This window comes from Camelus ferus, chromosome 14, assembly GCF_009834535.1.
Source record: "Camelus ferus isolate YT-003-E chromosome 14, BCGSAC_Cfer_1.0, whole genome shotgun sequence".
NCBI lineage: Eukaryota > Metazoa > Chordata > Mammalia > Artiodactyla > Camelidae > Camelus > Camelus ferus.
In genome coordinates this window covers 51,236,113-51,259,701 of record NC_045709.1, presented here as the reverse complement: position 1 = coordinate 51,259,701, position 23,589 = coordinate 51,236,113, and the positions used below count along the sequence as shown (strand labels likewise).

Sequence of the window (23,589 nt, the reverse complement as noted above, 5' to 3'; positions counted from 1 at the left end):
TGTTGTTTCTTAACAAGACTCGAGATGTTAAAATTTAGTATGAATTGTTTTTATTTAAATAGTTGGAGATAGTCTTTTTTCCCCTATTAATCCCTTGTATTCTTATTCCAGGCTATTCGAGTTACCCATGAGACCAGTGCCCATGAAGGTCAGACTGAGGTATTTCACATTTTTCAAAACTTTTCTTGCCATGTGTAAATTTAACCATAGTGTTATTGTATGAGGTGCGGTTTTAGAAAATTACTTGCACTGTTTTTTCCCCTTTGAGGGAGTTTGCTTATGTAAAAGCATGAAGTAGCCCAAGAAAGTGTTTTGACAGACCGCTAACATGCACTTTGGTAACAGCCATCTCAGTTTGCCTAATCATTTAGATGGTCTAGATTACAGATTGTGTGCTGTTTGATTTGGGTAACAGGTGCTCTGTGTCTTCCCCATCAGGTTCCTTTGACTTGCAAGTATTTTGAGAAAAATACCTACCTTGTAGTAGAGGTAGATAGCCTGTATGGTTTTCAGGGGTCTTTATCACGCTCGGCTTCTAGCATGAAATGAAAATAATAGCATTTCCCGTATAGGATTGCTGTGAAGATTAATGAGTTAATCATATAAAGTGCTTAGAATAGTGCCTGGCATTTAATGGGCTTTCAATAAATATTAGGTGGTAGTTTTATTTTCCAGGGCATTCAGAAAAATGAATGTGAATGGCAGAGGATGGAGCTGAAGCAATAGGGTGAAGCCAGATCAAGGGGCAGCTTGGATTTTATAAACAATGGGAGCCACCAAAGATGGTGTGTTTAGTGTTCAGCATATTGAGTTTAAAGTGAGTTCATGAGTCATCTCTGTAGAGGTTGGGTCTGGAGTCCAAAGCTCCAGGGAGATATCTGGAGTCTTTGGTTGGATAGCAGTTAGAACCTTAAGAATTCTATAGAGGAAGAAGCGTGATGAGCCGCAGTAGATCCCTGGGGCATGTAGGTGTTAAAGGAGTGGGCAGAGGAAGACGAGCCAGGAATAACAGTGTCCTAACAACCAACATCATTGATTCTCTCTGTCAGAACATTTTCATGGGAATGGAGTAGGCAGGAGCCTTACTGCAGGCAGAGATTTGTAGACTAAATAAGAAATCAGTAAGTTGAGCCACTGAAACACAGTAAGTAGTCTCTTTAGAAGACTGGCCATAACATGCAGCCCCAGAGAGTAATTGTTTACTTACTTGTTTTTCCCTATCCCACCCCACTGTGATTGTTCAGACTTTAGCTAATCCAGAAATCTGTGCAGTAACCGCACCTCACTTATGCTTCATTAACCTATACTGAAAGTTACTGGGGAGATAAAAGAACAACAATGGGATATGAGGAAATTAAATTATGTGTTTTAAAAATTGTGAACAAATAATCAATGATATAATAATGGAAGCAGTCTGCAAGTCAAATGTCAAGGCAAGGATAAAAAAATCTGAAAGAATCTTATTTGCCTTCACTCTAATTTTACAAGAAGTAAATGAGTGATGCTTATCTAAAAAGCAATTTCTACAATTGTGATTTGGCCGTATTAATTTAGGAGACAACCCAAATATGAGTAAAGATCTCCTGATGATTTATTGTTTATTTAACTTTTTACAAAAAGAATACATTTATTATACTACTCTGGACTGTACAAATTTATAGTAATAATGAAAAATAATAGAGACTGGCATGATTGTTTTACTTACATTTTTAAATAAACATGGCAGTATGAAAATACAGCAAAAAATGTTTCTAGTATTTATGTTTATTTCAAGTCTTTTTTTAGCTCATTTTAAAAATGATTGAGATCAAACAATTTTGTGGGATTTTTTTTTTCTTAACGTTTTATTGTGAGCATTTTCTTATTTCATCAAAACCTCTTCATAAATAATCCTTCATGGCTGTGTACTTTTATGTGAATGAACCATTATTTACTTTCTAATTTTCTTAACTTTTGATGTTTAGGTTGTTTTCAGTTTTTTTAGTTAAAAATATAACTTCGGTGCTGTCTTTGCTTAGTCACTTATTAGTTCCAGTTTCTTTGTTTATGATAGTTACTATACATAGAATTACCTTGAATCAGAGGGATGAACATTTTTAGGTTCTTGTTACATAGTATGAAATTATTGTCTTTCTTTCATTTAACCAAGTAACCTGTTTGAGCACCTACTATGCCAGATACTGTGCTGGGAGATGTATACACAGAGATGAATAAGGTGCAGTTTGTGTCTTCAGGGGGTCTCATACATCAGTGGAGATAGCCTCAAGAATAGCTCTTGCCAGTGTTGAATTCTGTTTTTAAATATTGTCTCGTTTGATAGATGGAAATAATGTGTTGATTGCTAATGACCATTTGAAGATCTTTTGTAAACGTTTATGAAATGAATTTAAATCATGAAATTAAATTGTAATTAATTTACAATGAAATATGTAATCTCTATTGTAGTTAGTGTTGTCCTGTAAGAGAAAGTTTGACTGTTGGGTAAGCAATGGGTACATTCTGATTTTAAGTATGTGTTCATGTATATATATTCACAATTTAAGATAAATCGAATGTGTAAGTGTGTATTTAGTTGGCTTTTTTGGCCCGATCTGTGCAGACTGTCAGCAGGGGGAAAAAGTGTCAGGTTTCATCTTCATTTGATGTATAAAAGCATAGTTTGCATGGCATTTTACTCAAGTATTGTTTTTAGTTGTATTGATTATGTTAGAATTACAGGGAGTTAAGATGCTCACATTTATTTTCCTTCTTTGGGGATTTATTTTCTTTTTTCCTTAACTTTGAAAAAGCTGAAGATATTAGGAAGAAACTTGGTTCTTATATAATGTATGTTTTAGGTTCCTGATTATCTTGGGAGACTCAGATGGGAACAGTAAATGGAACTCTGATGAAAAGTATCATGTACCTTAAGTTTTTTAGTTTTGTAAAGAAATCAGAAATTGCACCTTTCTAATCTTTCTTTTTTCTTTTTTCATTTATTTTCCATACCTCACTTTCTTTATTGCATTCCAACAAGATATAAAGTACATCTTTTGTGGGGCAACTTCATTTTATTTCATTCTTAAAATTGAGAAATGATCTGGAACTTCTGTCTAGCTCCTTATACTTTTGCCTCTGTCTCCCTTCTTTCGTTGTCATCATTTTTTCTGTACATCATTCCCTGAACAGAGGCCAGTTTAGAGAGTATGTGTGGAGTTGAATGGGGGAGCTCAGTTTGAAGGAGGGAGTGCAAGTTAGGATTATTCATAGTTGGGGAGATTGTATTAAAATGGTTCTTTTTTGTTTCCTCTGTTTTCAAGCGGTGACATTGTGTCTCCATCCATGTAATCAACTCTTCTTTATCTAATATCACTTGAAAATAAATGATGTATAAATGGGTTAAATTAGTTGTTGAAAGGGTTAAGACTGTAGCTACTACTCTGTCCAATTTACACTTCTCATCCCTTTCTTAGGTTAACAAGTATTTTGGACTAAACAGATCAAAATAGTCTTTTTTTTTTCATTTTTATTCTTTCTTCTTCATTGTCTCCTTCTTTTCTTCAATATCAGGGCTTTGGAAAATAACTACTATTATTTTAGAGTAAATTCTTATATTGAATTAATCAGTTTACTCTTCCAGGCCTGCCTATATGTGACTCTTCTATCTAAAAATGTCTTCAGCAATAAAAATAGAATTGAGGTTGTATTGGGGGATGGTGGGTTTTTCTGTTTGTTTTGTTTTAAACCACAATTTTCCAAAACAAAGTGTTATGTTAAGGTTTAAGTTTTTTTTTTTCATTTATAGTAAATAAGAATCTTATTTGCACTACTCTCAAATTGTAAAAAATAGAATTTTGGGGGCTTAGTTTGGCCAGCTTAACAATGGTAAGCTTGAGTTTAATGTCATATGTAGAGATATAGATCATTATATTAATAGTGATTTCTGACACGGAGAATTATAAATGGAAGGGAGAAAATAACAGTTATTAAACCAGTAAGGGAAAAAGTCTTTAAAGAATATTTAGAAATCTGTGGGCATCTTGATTTATTAGGTGAGCAAAGTGAAGAAATTTGCCGTTTTCCATGGAATATGTAGTGGTATTTTGTGTATTTTGATATCTAGCCCATGTTTCACTTTTTCTTTGCCAACTGAACATGGATACTTTGTAGGAAAGTTTGCATCTTTTGCATGTATCTGGTTTTACTTTTCTATTTTAAATTTGGACCTCAAATTTAGTGTAATTCAATGTGTTATACTGAAATCTAGTCAAATCTCCAGAGGTCCATTTAGAATTAATTTATAATTTTGATTTTAAACTTTTGAAGTTTTATATATGTGTACATGCCCTCATGCATGTATGCACCATTTATAATCTTATTTTCATAGCTTTTGGCAACCCTAGAGATGTTCCTAAGTTTATTCCTTTCAATATGCCAATTTTTAGTCTCAGTGGTATCTCTAAAGTTTGAAAGGACATGTCTTCTAGAAATAGTGTAAATTTAATTGTTATGATTAAGTACATAGTTTATCAACAGGTCAATAAGAGAAATGATTTTGTAGGTATTCAAGCCAAAAGATTCTCACCATGAGATACCTGGGGTTGCAGGAAACATTGGGAATCATTTTTGGGTGCTACAGTGTCAGTCATGGCTATTCTCAAGTGTCATTTATGGGTGAATGCAATGGAAATTGAAGTGCTTGTCAGTTTCCAAGTATTCTCATCTTCTTAATTCTTACTTTTAGAAGTATGTCTCTCATCTTACTATAATGATGGTTATCATTTACTGAATGCATCTTATGTGGTAGGCATTATACTAAGCACTGTATGTATCCGACTGTAATCTTCTCAATTCCTTAAGATAGATATTACCCCATTTTACAGACTGGAGGACTAAGAAGTTTCTAACTTGTCCCAGGTCATACAGCTAGTAAGTACTGCCTGTGCTCGTAAGGCAATAAAATTTAAAGATAAATCAAAATTACTAAGACAAACAAAAATGAAGTGAAGTTTTTAAGATTTAAAAATTTTTTGTCCTAAAAGCAAAGTTAGATATAGGTAATAATTACGCAAATATGTAATGAATTGTAAATGACTATTCAGAGTTGTGCTGAATACTTTGCCCTTTGTTGCCCTATATCTGAGTTAGTTCTTACACAGTAGTAGGTTTTTCCTTATATTAAACATAAAATCTTACCCACAAACCAAACACAGTCTTTTGCTAATTATGTTATCTATATTTTGGGAAAACAGTAATTATTTTAAGTATCTACCAGCTAATAATCTCTTTGTATTTAGGAAATTACCTCGTTATAATTTTTTTTTCTTAATAATAGGATGCCCATTTAAATGAGGAAACTTTTTGGGTGTAACCCAAAATCTACTTACTTAATTTTAACATTTTAGAATAACTTAGGTTTAAGCACTTGGAAAAAACTACCAAACACTTGATTTCTTAATAGAGAAGTACTATTTGCCCCCTTTGTTAAAAGGTCTTCCTTCACCATTTCACTTTAGCTTTTACAGCATTTCTAATTCTTTGGTTATTATTAAATAGTTTAAAGAGTAATCTCTTCATTTTTTCATACACACAGAGGCATGTATATTAACTTGAAGGAAAAGTAATTTGGCTTTTTAGATATTCTTTGCACCTTTTTATTAAAGGTTTGAATCTTTTTGTTAAGCTTTCATGGCATTTCTAATTTTGTGGTTATTATTAAACAGTTTAAAGAGTTGTTAAATTGTTTTTTTCATATACAAAGTGACATGCACATTAACTGTGAAGGAAAAGTAATTTGGCCTTTTAGGACCCCAGTATTTTGGATTTTTCTAAACTAGTTATAAGTTTGAAAAATAGATTTGAATTGTTGATTGTTTGGGGAATAAGGGTAGAGATCATAATATGTTTGCCTCTGTGAATCAGTTAGTTGACAGTTGATGGGAAGGTGGCTTTGTGTGTAATGAAAACACTGAAATTGGAGCCAGGAGTCATGGGTTCTTCCTCTGGCTTTGAGAGTCACTGGTTATATAGTTTGGGGCAAGTCAACTAAGTCCTTGTGCCTCTAAAAACCCTAACACTGTCATGATGCTTATGGACTGTATCCACATAGCTCATTCTATATTTTTTTTAAGCTCTGAGAAGATTTAAGTCAGAATCAGAATGCTTAAAAGTGAGTGTCTATGCCGAATTCCTTCATGCAAATATAATATATTGAACTCCTTAAAGTTCTTTCTGAAGAGCAAAACATTTAATTCCTAGGGTTTTTAAAAAGCCTATTCTGAGTTTTTCCAAACTGTAATGAAGAGACAGGTTTATACTGCCTGTGAAGTGGTGTATATGTGGTCACATTATACTGTTACAATACCACACACTAAGCAGCCGCGGCACAGATTTAGTATTAATGTCCTGACAGACATTGATGTTATTAATAATTCTAATGAAATACATAATTTTTAACAATTTTAGATTTCTCCACCAGAACTGAAAACTGAGGAAGTGAGTTCTTTATTCAGACGTTCCAGAAAGTGAGCTTTTTATTAAGATCTTCTGAAAAACTCAAGAATAAACTGTGATACTTGATCTTTTCCAATTAGTATGAAAAGCAAAGTGGATGTTTAGTCTCAGGATTCAGCTCACAGTTTAAATTTTCATATTTGAAAGAAAGCAAGGCTAGCTTAGTTACTTAGGTAATTGCATTAACAGCTAATATTAGGAAAATTTAAAACTTGGTGTATGTGTCTTTAACCTTTGTAATTCTAAGAGAAAGCACAGGAATTTTTAAATTCCATAATAGCACACTTCATATCAAAGTCCTTTCATGTCTTAAAATGATTTGAAAGTCTTTTTCTGAATTATCATATAAACTTTTATTGGAATTTTAAAAATTTATGATGTACACAATAATGCCTATAATATGAATTTAATTATCTTTACAAATTATACTGTTGGAGAAAATATGTATAGTGTTCATTTAGCATTAGGAGGTAGAATAAATATAACTAGAGTAAAACCTTAGAATTACTGGTTTTAATGTTTAACATCTCAACATATTCATTTATTTACGAAAAACAATATTTAGAATGTTGGGTTACTTAGGCAAAAAGATAGTGGAGGAAAGCTCTTCCTGCCTAAGAGCAAGGAAAGTTATGAGGTAGTTACAAGTAAGTTAGTTATAATTCAGTAATGTACCATCTCATATTTGATGTTGTAGAAAAATTGCCAGATAGAAACATGCATACCTACACAAACCATGATGTATGGAACTCACTCAGCAGAGTGTGCTTTTGAACATATTCTTTTTTTTTTTTTTTCCATTCCCTCTTATATATGGAAAACATGATGAGCAAAAAGAGGATTAAAATCACTCATAGATAATCTGGTAGTGTTTGAGCAAAAATGATATCTTCACCTTTAAATAGAAATGATCATAATTTCTACCTTATTAGAATCATGAGAATGCATAGCATCTATCATTTAGAACATTTGCTGTGTGATAGTAAGCACTCAGTGTTAGCTTTTATTATTGTTGACTGATGAGCATACAAAGATACCTGTGTGAATATATTTATTACACCTTTGTTTATAACTGTAGAAAACTAGAAATAAGGTAAAGATGCAGTAGTGTTTTTATGGTATTTCTATTTAAGGAATAATATGTTGTAATGAAAAATAATGCAGATACAGTGTATTGAGGTGGATAGATGCTCTAAGTATATGAAAAGTGAAAAAAGCAATGTGAAGAATATGATTTTTTCTATAAATAACAGTTTTATAAATAAAAATTTTAACAAATTGCTAAAGGCCAAGTATAGGCTAGCATACTATAAAATCCCTGAAAGCATCCCCAAAGGGGAACTCACATCCACTCTCCACAGACCTCACTAGGTATTTATGAGCTAAACTAGGGACGAGGCAAGAGAGCCCTAAGATACAGGCCTGAGGGAAGGAAGCAGCTTTTACTTTTTCTTCTCCCCTGTGGAATAAAACCTAATGATACTGAGACAGAAAACCTTCCCTGGAGAAGGGAACAGATAAAACTATCCCTTCGGGGAGGGCGGGGAATTCCTATGACAGAAATCAATGGAGGGAGGGAAGGAAGGATCCCTTAGGAGGCCTTGTCCTTGATATCTAGGTACAGACAGCCTACCTGTGATGGAGGCTGAACCAGCTCCACAAAGAATGCCTCCACCTTCCCACCCTTAGACCAGCAAGCACCAAAAACAAGTGTCAGAAGTATGGAGTGGGCTGAGATCATGAAGAGAGACCATCTCTGAGGCATAGACTCTGAGAAAAATCCTAAAGCTCTGGGTGGAACAAGGACATTGAAATAGAAGGCACTCAACAACCCAGCTCCTCCCCTCAGCACACGGTAATGCCAGACGAACTTTAAGCTGGGGATTTGCTGAGGGTAACCATACAAAAACAAAACCAAACAGCACAGCTCCTAACTAGACTGACTCAACTGTACACCCTAAATTCCTAGCAGAAGAGGAGGCATGCCCATTTCCAGGCATAGTTTTTATCTCTGCATGCTTCTCCACACGCTGTATGGCTTTTAACCAAAAATTATAAGACAAAGAAGAAAAGAAGAATAACATACTATCACAAGACAAAGCAATCAATAGAATCAGACTCAGATTTGATCCAGATGTTGGAACTGTCAGATGCATTTTAAAATAACTAGGGGTGGATATAGCTCAGTGGTAGAGCACATGCTTAGCATGTACGAGGTCCTGGGTTCAGTGTGGCCAGAGGAAAAAGACACATTAGATACAAAGGAACAAAGATAAGAATTATGCCAGACTTCGCATCAGAAATTATGCAAGCCAGAATAATGGAATCATATTTTTAAAATGCTGAAAGAATTAGATGGAACAAAAATGCCATTCAGAAATAAAGGAGGAAGTATTTTAGATAAGCAAAAACTGAGAGAATTCATTACAAGCTTACCTGCACTACAACTTGAATCTACACAAAGAATTGGAGAGCACTGGAAATGGAACAAGTGAAGGTAAATATAAAATAAATATTTTTTTAAATTGTTCTAAAAGATGATTAAGTGTCTTAAGTAAAAATAATAACTGTGTATTATAACTTTATAGCACATATGAAAAGAAAATATATGACAATAGTGTAGCAGATGGGAGGAAGAAATTGGGATAATTCTGCTATTCTTAACACTACATATGAAGCGATGTAATATTATTTGAAGGAACACTGTGAGTAAAGATAAAAATTGTAAATCCTAGGGCAATTACTGAAAAAGGTAAAAAGAAACATTAACAATTAGATAAAACAGAATCACTAAAATAACCCCCCAAAAGGCAAAAAAGGAACAAAGAACAGGCGTAAGATGATAAGTTTTAATATAACCACATTCATAGTTAAATGAAACTAGTAATATGCAAATGGTCTAAATATAAATACAAATTGAAAGAAAGATGATCACATTGGTTAAAAAAGCAAGACTCAATTATATATTCTCCAAGAGAAAGTCACTTTAAATATAAAGACATGGAAAGATTGAGATTAAAAGAATGGGAAAAGGTATACAATGCAAGTAACAACAACAAAAAAAGCTGGGATAACTATATCAACATTAGATGAAGTAGACTACAGAATAAGGAGTATTACCAGTGATCAAGAAGGACATTACAATAGAATAAGTAGGACAATTCACCAAGAACACATAATATACATATAACATAAAGTTTGTGTATGTGGTTAAAAACAAAGCCTTTAAAAATATAAGGCAAACACTGATAAAACTGAAGGGAGAAATAGACAAATTCACAATTATAGTTGGGAGATTTCAGCACTCCTCTCAGTAATTGGTAGAACAAGTAGAGAAAGAGAATAAGAACGTAAAAGACCTGAACAACATAATCTACTTGGCCCTGTTAACATTCATGGAAAACTCCATCCAGCAACAGCTGAGTGTTATTTTTAAGTGCGCATGGATAGGCCATATCCTGGATCAGAAAATAAATCTTAACAACTTTTTAAAAAATTTAAATTACATGAAGAATGTTTTCTAACTATAATAGAATTAAGTTAGAAATCAGAAAAAATTATCTGGAAATTTTCCATGTACGTAGAAATTAAACAACACACTTCTGAATAGGTCGCGGATCAAAGAGGAAGTTACAAAGGAAATTACGAAACATTTTGAGCATCAATTTTGGTTTCTAAAAAAAGGCTTGGATATTAGAAAACATTTTGAATTGAATGAAAAAATTTAAATGTATCAAAATTTACAAGTTATAGCTAAAGCTGGTATTAGAGTAAAATCTAACATGAAATGCTTATAGCAGAAAAGAAAAGGCAGGGATTAGAGAAAAATTTATAGCACTAAATGCTTATGGTAGAAAATAATAAAAGCTTCATGTCAGGGATCTAAGTTTTTATATTAAGGTAGCAAAAAAACAAATTAAACCCAAAGCAAGCAGAAGAAATAATTAAAAGTAAAAATCAGTGAAATTCATTATTCTAGAGGTCCCACAGCCAATGCAGTAAGGTAAGAAAAAAGAAATAGAGGGCATATTGGTTGGAAGGAAGAAGTATAAATGTCTGTATTTAAAGAAAGTATGGGTTTTTAATGTAGAAAACTGTTATTAAAAAAAGGGGGGAAAGAGACTGTGTGGTAATGTCATGAAAGACCAAGGCTGTTGAAAATGCTCCAGGTTAAAGGATACAAATCAATTCAATATCTGCTCCCAGATTTGAACCTGAGGGGAAATACTACAAAGGACATGAATGGATCAACTGACAAAATTAAAATGTGGATGGAAGGTTAGACAAAAGAATTATATCTATGTAAAATTGCCAAGATGATAACTGCCATTATGTTAGAGAATTTTCTTAGGCTTAGGAATTATTGAAGCATTTAGGGGTAAAGGACCATGATATATATCTCGAGAGAGATATATATAACTCACCCACAAATGGTTCAGGATAAAAAGCTATGTAGAGAGAGAGTGTAAGTACAGATGATAAAGCAAATTGGGGTAAAATGTCATAGGTAAATCTGGGTGTTTCCTGTACTATTTTTATTTTTGTAGCTCTCTGTAAATTTAAAAAAATTTCTTTTTTTCATTTTTATTGAAGTATAGTCCATTTACAATGTTATGTCAATTTCTGGTATACAGCGCAATGCTTCAGTCATACATGAACATACATAGATTTGTTTTCATTTTATTTTTCACCATAGATTACTACAAGATATTGAATATAGTTCCCTGTGCTGTACAGTATGAACTTATTTATTAAAAATTTTTTTAAATGTTTTAAAATACATTCTTCAAAAGTGGCAAAAGAAGAGGGCCATCATACCAGAAGTCAGAAAGCCCTTTTCTCACAATGAGCAACAGTCAGGGATGAGGTCATGTCTGCCTTCAGAACAGAGAGCAGGTTTGCTTACTGCTTGTTGTAAGACATCAGTTTCCCCAAGCGCAGTGTACCTACCTCTCCAGTATGGCAGCCCCTTGTGTGTGCAGCCATCCATCTGGGCCCTCTGTGTCGCCCTGTGTGAACCGACACAAACATAGTGATGATGGCGCTCCTTGCTGTGCTATGAGGAAAGTCCTTTTTCTCTGACCTGGGAGTCTCCTGTCTTCTGCCAGTGCCCATGAAAATGTAACAGGATCACTTCTTAGATTGAGAGGGTAAAGTCACATCCCAGACCTGACAGTCTAGTCCTCTGAACATGTACTCCCCGTACCTATTTCTTTTCCTCACACCGAATTATTGGTGAGGAATACCTTTCCCATTTTGCCTGCCCAAACCCTGTGCATTCTTTCAGTGTGCCTGTTTAGTTCTAGTTCTGGTTTAGTAATCTCTCTCTCTCTCCCCAGATGCTTAGAAAATTTTTGTTTTCTCCACTACTCAGTCACTTCTCCCTCCCTCTCTTCCTTTACTCCATTTCTTTCTCCTCTTCATCTATTTCCCTTTTTTTCTTCCCCATTCTTTCCTCTCTTTCTCTTATTTAAATGTAGTCAGGTTGAATATGACAAACTTCTATTAGACTGTGTCTGTGAGAGCAGACACTTTATTATACATACCTTTGTTCCCATATAGAGCCAAGTATAGGATTTATTTATGTATTTCTAATTAATTGATTCTAATTATAAGGAACTAAAGTGTTCATAAACATGTTTTTAAAACTGTCTTCACAACGATAACTTTATTTTAGGTTACTGTATTGTTCACATAGATTAAAAGTATTAAGTAGAATCATAGAATTTTCAGGGTTGAATGAGTGTTAGAAATTATTTAGGGAAATCTTCATTTTCCTAAAGAGAATAGTTAGTGAAATCCATTATCACTAAGGACTTGTATCACTATTCCTATGGCTGCTGCTTACTATCGTTATAAGTGATTATAATTTTGTCATACTGCTTTAAATTGAATTTCATGCACTGATGTTATTTATTGGAGGTGACAGTTACAAAATTATCATTGGGATTACCATTAATAAGTTTGTTATTATTAGCATGTGCATGTCTTGGAGAACTGTTGGGTTCAATTCACCCTTTATGGTATAATAGTGTTTGAAAGGGTGACTCAAAATATCTAATTTTAAGAAGATTACTCCTCTCTTTATTGGAATCTAGTCTAATAAATTAATATAAACATCTTTTTCTTGGCCACTTAAGCTATACACCATAGTGCTTAAGATCCCTGGAGTCTAGAACCAGATTTCCTGTGTTTGAATCCCAGCTTTGCCACTTGCTGGGTCCTGTTACTTAATCTCTTTGTGCTCGGACTCCTCATTTGTAAAGTGAGAATAATTACAGTAACTGTCACATGGGGTAACTGTCACTGGGAGATGAAATGAATTGATAAATATAAAGTGCTTAAAAGACTGCCTGGCACGAAATAAGTGATACATATTTTAACATAATTTTTTTTTGCTTAAAGATGGCTAATAGGCCATGATAGTTTCCATTTAACTTGTCAGCCTAAGTGAGAGGACAGTTTATGCGCGACATCAGCTTCTGAGGCATTTATTTCACTCCTCTATATTTTAAAGTGGTTTTTTATTCCTTAGAGCTTACTCCTTCTAAGGAATTCTTTTACCGATGCCTGTCACCATACGTTTTCTTTTATACATAGTTCTTTGGGTGTTTTGTATGTGTTACACATTTTGTGTGTGTGTGTTCTTTAAAAAAAAAAAACAGTTTGATCTAATAATTCTGCTTTCATGGCTTTCAAATAATCAATTCCATGAGTCTGTGCTATGCAAATGAGGATATGTAAATATTTTAGATGTGCACTTACAGAAGCTCTGGAATGTAACCTGATATCTTGGTTATATGCTTCCACTTTACATGCCTTTAACTGACACTCATTTACAATCCTTTTCTAGATTATAGTTGATTAAAAGTACTAGGCCATATAAATCCAAGTGTGACCATACGTTGCTTTTAAGAATAAATGATCGCCCAGTAACGTGGTCTAAGTAAAATGTTCTCTTTTTCAATTATGTAGTCCTCCTCGCCATCCTCATCACAGCCTCATTCTAGCCACTGCAGAACGAAGGCCTCATCATTGTGTCACCATGCATCCCTGCCCTGGGTCAAACGTAACCATGTAGGCCCTGCAAAGGCTACCAGTCCATCTCTCCGTCTTCGTCGCTGGCGACCCTTCTTACGCCTACCATCTTTGGGTCTCCATTCTGTTGTAAGTGTAGTCAATCTTCCATCTCTTCTTCCAGTGACAAGGGCAGTCCATTTTTTTTCCCTTAAACTTCTTCAGTCTTCAGAGTGCTTTTCTCTTGGTTCATCAGTCATTAGCTTGTTCTCCCCCAGTAAGATTGCAAGCATACCTCTGTGCTTTGCAGTCCAGCTTGACTTTCACCAGTGCCTTGGTGAACATCCATCTTTCCACCCCATATCTGGCCGACATAAGGGTCCCTGCCTCTTGGTGAGTGCTGACCGACATTCATGATAACGTTTAAGTTCCTGTCAGTTGTTAAAGTGACTATGTATATTCTCTTACCTTTCATCTTTCCAGTTTCATTTAGTTGACTCAGGTCAACAAATGCTGTGTACCTTCTGAGTTCTTTGCCATCTCTTACTTTTTTTTTTTTTTTTTCATGTTTCTGAACATGACATTAGTCTCTTGTCATGCTTGGGGTTACTTTACTTACTCTGTCCTTAATCTAATCCCTCATGGTGTAGGGTGTTTCATCTAAGCTATTTTATTCCCTGAGGTGGCTCAGGTACTTGGTTTAATCTTGATCCAATCTTCCCTGCCTATTCAGTTTCTAAAGATCTTTTCCAAGTAGGAGGTGAAGATTTTGCCCTTGTGAATTGATATAGGCTTCCCATAAATTTTATAATTTCTCCTTCCTAGGTTGGTAATATTAGCAGACTGTTAAAAAGTACATTTGTTCTTATAATCTTGCTATATTATCTTAAATGTTGAGACTGATGATGGAATTCTAACAATGCTCATAAATTGAAATAAAATGCAGGATTAGGCAACTACAACTCTTGTCTTTCTGATGTTTTAGAAAATGAGTGACAATGCCTGTAGTTTGGCAGAGCCTACCTAGAAGTGCTACATCTGAAAGATTTGGTGTATGGCATACATTTATAAGAAACTTCACACTTCGGCAAATCATGGTGACTTTTGAAGCCAGAGGAAGTCTGATTACACGTACTTTAATGCTTAAACAAAATTAAAAGTTGATGTTAAACATTCTTTCCTTCCCCTTATTTACTGTCCTGGAGCCGTACTCAAACTATTAAGTGGAGTCCTGGCACTTTTCCTTAAACATCTGCTTTCACCAAATATCAGTATGGTCATCAACAAACTGGTGTCTCTCTGTTTCATTATCCTCATTGGGTCACAACATGCATTTGTCATTTTTATTTATTTATCCATTGGATATTTATTGCTTCCCTACTGTGCCATAGAGTAAAACTCTCATTTTGTAAATTCTGACTTGGGCACAATTGATTCCAAATAGGAATAAGTTCCTTTGTACTGAAAAAACATTCTAAATATAAATGAACATGTCATAAAAATTGGCATTCCCAATTTTGTATGTTTTTATGTAATGTTGATCTTTGCTCCATATAAATTCCATTGCTTTATAGCTTCATAAATGTTTTAATAGCCTTGTGGTTAAGAACATGTATTCTAGAATGACACTGCCTGGATTGGAAACCAGATTCTATCACTTACTAGCTATGTGACCTAGAGCATGTTAACAACACTTCTGTGCCTCAGTTTTCTTGAGAGTACAATGGCTATAGCTATATTATCTACCTTGTAGGGTTTATATGACAATTAGTTGGTCAGCTCTTATAAAGCACTTAGAACAGTGCCTGGCATATAGTAAGTGCCACAATCATAAATTTAAACTATATTTTTTTGTAATTTGAAATTTCTACTTAGTATTTAATTAGTTTCTATCTAGTTGATTTGTCATATCACTTGTTAATTCTTTGAGGTAGTAAGAACTGTTGTGTCCTAAATTAGGAAACTTTGTAAAAAATAACATAAAAATATGGGCAAAAATTTTCTAATCTGTAGCTTCTGGTTTTTGCCTTTTGTTATTAATTGGTCATTTTTTTTTGAAACAGAAGACTTTTTGGAATTTGCTTTTTATTTATTGTTCTCGTTTTTAGTGCAATAATGTTTAAGCGATTGGATAATTATAGATTGCAGACTCTGACTAGTTGAGTTGACCAAAGAAAAAGACTTGTAACATGTACTGAAGTTTTGTGGAAGGAAGTTTTGAGTATTTCTTATCTTTTATAATAGCTTGAAGGCTTTTCATGCCCTCTTTAGGGTTTTGTAGTTTTGGATAAAAGCTACAATGATCCACAATTTTGAGTAACTAGATTTAGTGATTTCTGTCATGTGATAATGTAGTGTTAATAGTGTAATAGTGCATAATATTTATATGATACCAGTTTACTAAATAGTTTCAAACATTTTATTTAAATCTCAAAACGGATAAGAAACCCATGCTCACTGGGGTTGGGTACATAGTCAGATCTCTTGATTCCAGTTTTATTACTTTTATCTCTAGTGCAGTTACATTTACTGACAAAACATGAAAAATAGAAGCTATAAAATGTATTATTCTTAAGAGACTGTGTTAAGATAAGTAATTTTAAAAACACAATAGGTCAAAAGATTGAAAATACTTGATATCCTATTGAAAAACTGTGTTTTAAAATGAATAAATCAAGCCCCTTTCCTAGTTGAGTAAAGAATTCCTTCCAGTATTTTTGTTATAGAATTGAAGTTATAATTTGTAGAATTGCCTAGATTTAGCTTTGAAAATGGAGTTCTCTTCTGGTCATTGGTAAAACGAGGGTATTGGATTGAGTGATCACTAAAATTTGTGATTCTATGACCAGGAAAATAAGGGAACTCATCACTGTCTTTAAGTGTTTGAAGAAATATCACGTTGAAGAGGGATTAGACTTTTTTAAAGATGATGGAAAATATTGGGACACATTTTTTGCCTCAGTACGAGGGATAATTTTAACAAAACTGTCAAAATGTAATGGACTTCCTGAAAACCTGGTGACAGTTCCCTGTTGTTGGAGCCACCACTAGATGGGGCTCCAGTAGAGAGGAGACTAGAATTGGAGCAGCTGTAAAACCACATGACTTTGATTCCTGCCAATTATGGAATTCTTTAGTTCTAGGTTGAATTTAGGAAGAACTAGTCTACCACAACAACTTATGTTATGTTTCTCCCATTCGTAATTTGAGGGAAATAATCTCTGAAGAATGATGTGAGATTAGGTGAGTCACTATCGGTAAATGTTTTGGAAGTATCCAGTAAAGCCAAGAGAGCAATGTTTATTCTGTGTCTCTCAATTTCTGCATCTGAAAACCTCATATTCCTTAAAACTTAAAATTATACACTTGCTTGAAGGTGAAAAAATAAAAATTTTAGAGTTAAGATACTGTTGTGTTACTTACTGGATAATAAATAATGTGAGGCATAATTTGATGTGTGCCTCTTTAAAACTTTTTACCTCTAAAATTTGTCCTTGCATTTAACAGTAATTATATTTCATTTAAAACTGTTTAGATTTGCTATATAGCTAACAGATATTAGTATTAACTGTGTAGTCACTGTGTATTGTAGACAGTGCCCCTTAATCATGTACTGACTTTGCATAAGTTGTTTGAATGTCTAAGGAATGGAGCACATATTGCTTGTGCAAGATGAATGTGGTAAGCTGAAAAAAACCTAGGTATAGTTTTAATTTCAGATAGTTCACTAAGAAAGCAAGAGAAAAAAGCATAGGCTAAGTTAATTTTATTGTAATTTGCTTGTGCTCCCCTTTTCTCCTTTCATCTTTTGGGGTGTTTTCCTGCTTCTATTCATTTTTAAACTTTTTGAATCTAAGATTAATGAAAATACTTGTTTTATTCTAAAACCATTGCTTTGCTCAAAAAATGAGATCATCAAGGTTAAATCAGTAAGGGAATTACTCACTTTCTTGATGTCTTAAAATTTAATTTGAAAAGAATTTCTTTAACTCTGTTTAGGCTATTGTTAAATTTCTAAAAACGTTATTATTTCAAATTTCAAAAATTAGATTAGTTCATGCATTCATTTCCTTTGGCAAGTTTGCATTGTGCATCTACTGTGTAACAGGTGTTGAGCTAGATGCTGGGGCTTCCCAGGTGAACACAATTTTAGGTTTTTAGATCAGTTGAAATTAAGAAAGATGCACTTTGAGTCAGTGTTTTCTTTGTTGATGGGTGAGCACATTGTTATAAATGTAAGCTTGTTCACTCTTTATCCATCATATCAAAGATTAAGCCTTGAATTATAATGGGTAAATGTTTCTCATGTCATTTAATATTATTTGTATGTATTTACATGTACTTGATTGATTAACATATATAATATGTATTTTCCCCTCCTATTCCAGGCACCAAATATAGATGAAAAAGTAGATCTTCATTTTATTGCGTTAGTTCATGTAGATGGGCACCTCTATGAATTAGGTAAGAAATACTTTAATTTATTCTGGGGAGAGAAATAGTAAATGGAAAAGACTATGATAAACATGACTGTTGAAAAAAAAAACATGACTGTTGATATTGATTGTATTTACTTAAATTAACTGATTACCTTATGACATTGAGTTGGAAAAATAAAAATATTTTTGGTGTTCAGGTAACTTATAATTCAAGGATGTTTGCATACCACTTTTGCATTTTAGCAAAGCAGGAAAGTAGAAATCATTACAGGAAACTCTTGTATATCATTTCAGCAGTCTTTACTAAATTTTTGAGTTGGTTATTATCAGCGTCTTGGATGGACCGTTTTGATCCTGGAGCTAGTTATAAAACATAGTATAATATTCATAATGACTGGTTTTTGTATTCTGTAATGAGTAGCGCTAGTTTTCAGGCTTTTGTTCTATCCCTTTGTATCACATCTGATTTTTAGAAAGCCCTTACAGGAGTCTATGTTTTCTGGCAACAGTTCCCTAAGGCATGTGTCAAAGTACCCATGATTAATTACTTGGTATTTTGGCCTATACCTGCACTTACGTTTTAAAAAGTTTAACTATTGGTGGATTACTTCAGGGACTATTTGGAGGAGAGCCTGATCATTTTAATTGATTCATTCAGACAGAATAAACTTGTTAATGATTCTTTCTACTATAAGTAGATAGTACTTATAAGGCCTCCTTGTCCTTCTCCACAAGACCTTCTTGGATTAAAAAAGGCCAAATAAACAGAAAAGTGATATCCTTTTCAGTTTCTAGATACCATGATTTTTAGTTCTCTTTCTTCTCATTTGCTGTTAAATATTAACTTTACACTTTCATTTTCCTAACTGAAAGACAAGAGTTCTGAAAGGACTCTTAACTGTGACTGTAAATGTGGTCCATAAAATTTAGATGGATTTTAAATATGACAACCGAATAATACACTTTATTTTTAAAAAGTAGCTCCATTAAAAGGGACCAGGAAAGGAAAGGACATAGTATTTAAGAAGTATACAAGCCTGTGGGTTGTCTACAATAGTAGAGTGATTTGAGTAGGAATCAAACTAAAATGAAGTCATTGTTACGGGAATACGCAGTAGACCCCACAGAGCAGTTTGGAAGGGTGCTTTGTTAACTCAGTCTCTAAAATCTAGATAGAGATAAGATGTAAAGGGATTGGGGATTCCAAATGCCTGACTGATTGCTGGAAGCTAGTTTCTGCCCTGGATTTTGAAAAATAAAGAATAACTAGTAGAATTAGAAGCACAAGGGAGTGCTGAGACTTACCAGACACATTCTCTTGGCTTCAATAAATTTCGATTTAGGAAAGGCCAGAGAAACAATGAACGTGATCCATAACCAGAGACTGTAAAAGTAACGGTGACTTTCAGAATGAGAGACTTAATAATAGAACAAACAATCACATCTAAACAACATGCAGGAGGAAAAAATCTCTGACCATCTGATTAGGAAGGAACGAGTTGTCTAAAAACCTCAGTTTGACTCCTTAGCGAGCTCTCTGAGCTCAGAGGCTAAAAGGGCAGTAGAGGGAAAGATATACATCGAGGGTAAGCTACATAGGAAGCACTGGTTCTCTTTTATAGCATGCAAGGTCAGCACAAAAGAATTTAAAATCAGTTTGAAGTAAGAGCATCAGAGAAGAAAGGCAGAACTACTGAGGTCTTGTGTAGTTCAAGTATTCTTTAGCAGGAAGACTGATCAATATGGCTGATGGAGAGTTAGAGCCCTTTGGGGATTGCATTCTTTAAATGAGCTTAAAGCATTTCAGAGTTCTAAAGAATAGCCTTTATCTTTGAGATGTCCTCGAGGACAGGGGCAAATGAAGATGGGCAGTTGCTGACTCATTGCAAGAGAAACCTGCGGTAGCCCTGATGCGGATTCCTAGTAAATTTAAAAGGAATGTTGAGCAAGAGGAGTGTTGAGTTAGTGAATAGGAAACAGTGGTTAAAAGAACAGCATATGGTTTTTAAGAAAAAATCATCTCTAAGTAACCTTATTTTTAAAACAAGGCTGTATGATTGTGGACGTGGTGCAAGTTAATTTCTGCAGGACAATTATTTAACAAAGGGTAGTGATAGTCTTTAATGTATTCATTCCGTACCTAATAGTAAGGTTAGTGGTGAAGGGACTGAGTTGTTCATATGTTATCAGCCCTTGTCCTTAGGGCGTCATGTAGTTCCTGGCATATGTCCTTTTGATTTGTCCATGTCATTCTCTGAGTACTTTCTTTCTAGTAGAACATTCCCTGGCTCAACTATTATTTTCCATGCACCAGCTCTGTGTTTAGCCACTTCTCCAAGGAGCCCTGGTTCCTTTTATTGGAAAAGGATGATTAGAACCAAGATCTGGGTGCTAGATGTACTCATTGCTACTAAGATGCCATTACTAATAAGAAAACAAATATGTGTATGTATATGTATGACTGGGACATTGTGCTGTACACCAGAAATGGACACACTGTAACTGACTGTACTTAAGTGAAAAAAAAAATAAATAAAAATAAAATTAACACAAAAGAAGAAAAAGATACCATTACTTTTAGGCCCTCTCAAAGGACAGAGGTAGGAAATATTTATATACTTTGTATTTGTAGGCACATGTATGTGAATATGGGTATGTATGCACATACATCTGTTTCTCTGTATATTAGAAAGTATTTATTTAGAGCAACATTTCTAATTCTAATCTAATATTACACAATTTATTCTAGTGTTCTCCATGTTTGTGACTTCCTTTTCTGAACATGAGAAATCTAGATCTCGTTATCCTTCGTTTACTTCTGATTTACCCATTCCCCTGGTATATAAACAAGCTCTTGGCGACCGCAGCGTAACGCGCAGTTCCAGATGCACAGCTTCCCGCCCCCATCTGGCACACTGATCCTGGCCTGGCCCAGGCAGAGAGCAACAGGTCTCCAAAGTGTGTAGCTGCCTTCTTCCTGGTATTGTGCACGTTCCGGCTGCCTCAGCCTCCTTGAACTCTGCTCTCTTTCTCCTCGGCCTCCTAAGTGAAACTGCGGGAGGCTGCCTGGGCTCCGCTTTCCTGCGCTGGCAGATAACTGCCGTTACTGTTAGGCTTACCTAACACTTCTGGGCTACCTCTTCCCCGGTGTCTAAAAACAACTGTTTCAGATAGTTTGTCCAACTCTTTAGTTGTTTCCAGTGGAAGGACTAGTCCAGAATATTATTTCATCCTGGCTGGAGGTAGAGGTTACCTGAGTATTACTCCTTGGCTTCTCACAATGAAGATAAGAATGTAGCTTTCCTTTGTCACCCTCTTTACTTACTTTTCCTTCCCAGTCACAAAACATATACTTTACATTTTTCTGTTCTTCCAGTATTGTTATAGTTTATATTCTTATGACTACAGAAGTATTATTCTCAGATGAGCCATAATTAAATGTACTTTTTAACTTTTAAATTTCTCCAGATTTAATAATTGTCCTGTTTTGCTTTTTGGTTTGTTTAGTTAACTTTCACTCATATTTTTCTTTAAAAGTAGTATCTTTTAGTCCTAAGTGTATCGCTATGTATGTGTATTGATTCAAACGTTTTTATTATGTTTAGAAGCCATGAAATTATAGAGGGGATTGTGTTTTAGGGCTTGAAGTTGAAGTGCCGCTTATAAAACATCTGAAATTATAGACTTGGATACAGAGTATCAGTTAACTTTGGCTTAGCATGAGTTTACATAATTCTGGACTTTTTCATTTTTTTCATAGTATTGAAAAAGTACTAGTTTATTCAAAGTGATTATAATTATTTTTGGTGGTCAGCAAAATAATCCTAGGCTATTTAGATTGTTGCTCTCTACCCCTGCCTTGGGGCATAATTGGCAGTCGTAATGTACAAACGTTGTGGTGGCTCCCTTTCATTGGTATAAACATGTCAGTCTAAGGAGCCTTCTGATTTTGCTTTTAAAGTAAAGAAAAATTTTTTATATTTCTGTGTGTTGTAACTTTTAAAAAACTGACTTACTAATTTTGGGTATTCTTTTTAGGACATTAAAGCCAATAGTATTTATTTCTAATAAATTCTGTTAATGAAGATAATTTAGGCTTTCAAACATGGAAGCAAGATTCTAATAACTTTTAGTGTTAAAAATATAGGTCACACACTTAAAATGATTGTTTTAGGATATATTATATGATCTTTTACTTTTGCCTCACTGTGGGAGAGGAGAATGGAAGTTGCAAGTACATTATCCTGTCATTTTAATTAAGGGAAACTAGAGAGACATGACCACTAAGTAGAATATGTGATTCTTGACTAGACCCCACATAAAACAAAAACCATGGCTAAGGATACTTCTGGGGTCAGCTGGAAAATCTGCACATAAATGTTAATTGTTGATATGTTGAAAGAAAGAAAAAAGAGGAGAGGAAAGGAAAGGAAAAAGGAAAAAAAAATGAAAAGAAAAAAGAGCATTCAGCTAACCATTCAACTGTTTGTCTATTTTCCACAGATGGACGGAAACCATTTCCAATTAACCACGGGGAAACTAGTGATGAAACTTTATTAGAGGTAACAATAAAACTTGCTGGCCCACCTTTAAGTATCATTAATGCTCTTGTTAGCTTTAAAACATCTGTAAAGATAACTGGTATACCATTTCTCTGTATTTCTCCTTGTCCTTGTTCTCTTGAGAAAATCCAAGAAGAAAAATTGATTTAGTCTTAAAAATCTACAGCAGATAAAGAGGTGTGCAGAGCTCTTTGTGTGAACAAGTATCAAGTTTGGAAAAGAAGAGAATAGTATTGAAAGAGTTGCATATCTTACTCATATTTCATTAACCTTAAGGTATCATTTGTATCTTGATCCTGATTTTAGAGATTTTGAAACTTATGAATAAATTTTGTGGTTTGGAATCAATGAAATATGTAATTTTCAGTTTAAAAGTTTCTCAAAAGCATTTTAAGAAAGAACGCTTCCTATATCTTATACTTTTGTACTAAGCAAATGAGGCCACCAACCATGCACTTTTCTGGTGTCCTTTATTTTTCATTTGAGAAAAGAAGTCTATGGTATAAAATTGGTATGAATTAGGAAAATATCAAACATTTATTTATCATTTGTAAGTAAAACACATGTTTATAATCTAAAAGATGTTATATGTTTTTTTCCCTGTAGGATGCCATAGAAGTTTGCAAGAAGTTCATGGAACGTGACCCTGATGAGCTGAGGTTCAATGCCATTGCTCTTTCTGCAGCATAGCTTGTCCAGAAGGGAAGCACCAAATACTGTATTATTTGCAACAAAGTTCAATTTCTTCTCCCATACACTAACTCAAAAATTTTGATATTTTCATTAACTTGACTGATTAAACTTTATGTGAATTAAACTTTGACTTAATCTGTGTTTTATGTTATTTTTGCCCCAAATTAAAGCTGCAGTTCTTTTCTCGACTTTCTTTCTTGTGAAGGATTTATGTTATTGGATGACTAGCAATATCTCATTCTCTTTGAACTTCATGGGAGATTTTGTACTGGGACACAGGCATCATTTCCTTATATCATATATGTTAACGTATTTATTTAGCAAACATTCGTTTAGCATCTGCTTTTAATGAGCTGAATGGATACTTTTCTAGGTGCTGGAATTCA

General features: G+C 34.0%; 1 protein-coding gene across 2 annotated transcripts in view; it reads left to right on the top strand.

The window, feature by feature from the left end:
- UCHL3 (ubiquitin C-terminal hydrolase L3) overlaps positions 1 to 23,338 on the top strand; it is a 36,510-nt gene extending 13,172 nt beyond the window's left edge. Inside the window, exons 6-10 of one of the 2 annotated variants that reach the window (XM_032496863.1) lie at positions 112 to 159; positions 13,468 to 13,659; positions 17,898 to 17,973; positions 22,452 to 22,510; positions 23,117 to 23,338. In XM_032496863.1, the coding sequence (XP_032352754.1) occupies positions 112 to 159; positions 13,468 to 13,659; positions 17,898 to 17,973; positions 22,452 to 22,510; positions 23,117 to 23,200 (459 nt within the window). In that variant the 3' untranslated portion in view covers positions 23,201 to 23,338. The remainder of the gene's footprint in view (positions 1 to 111; positions 160 to 13,467; positions 13,660 to 17,897; positions 17,974 to 22,451; positions 22,511 to 23,116) is intronic. The other variant, XM_032496864.1, reaches the window with a different exon arrangement.
- Positions 23,339 to 23,589: the final 251 nt, after the last annotated feature.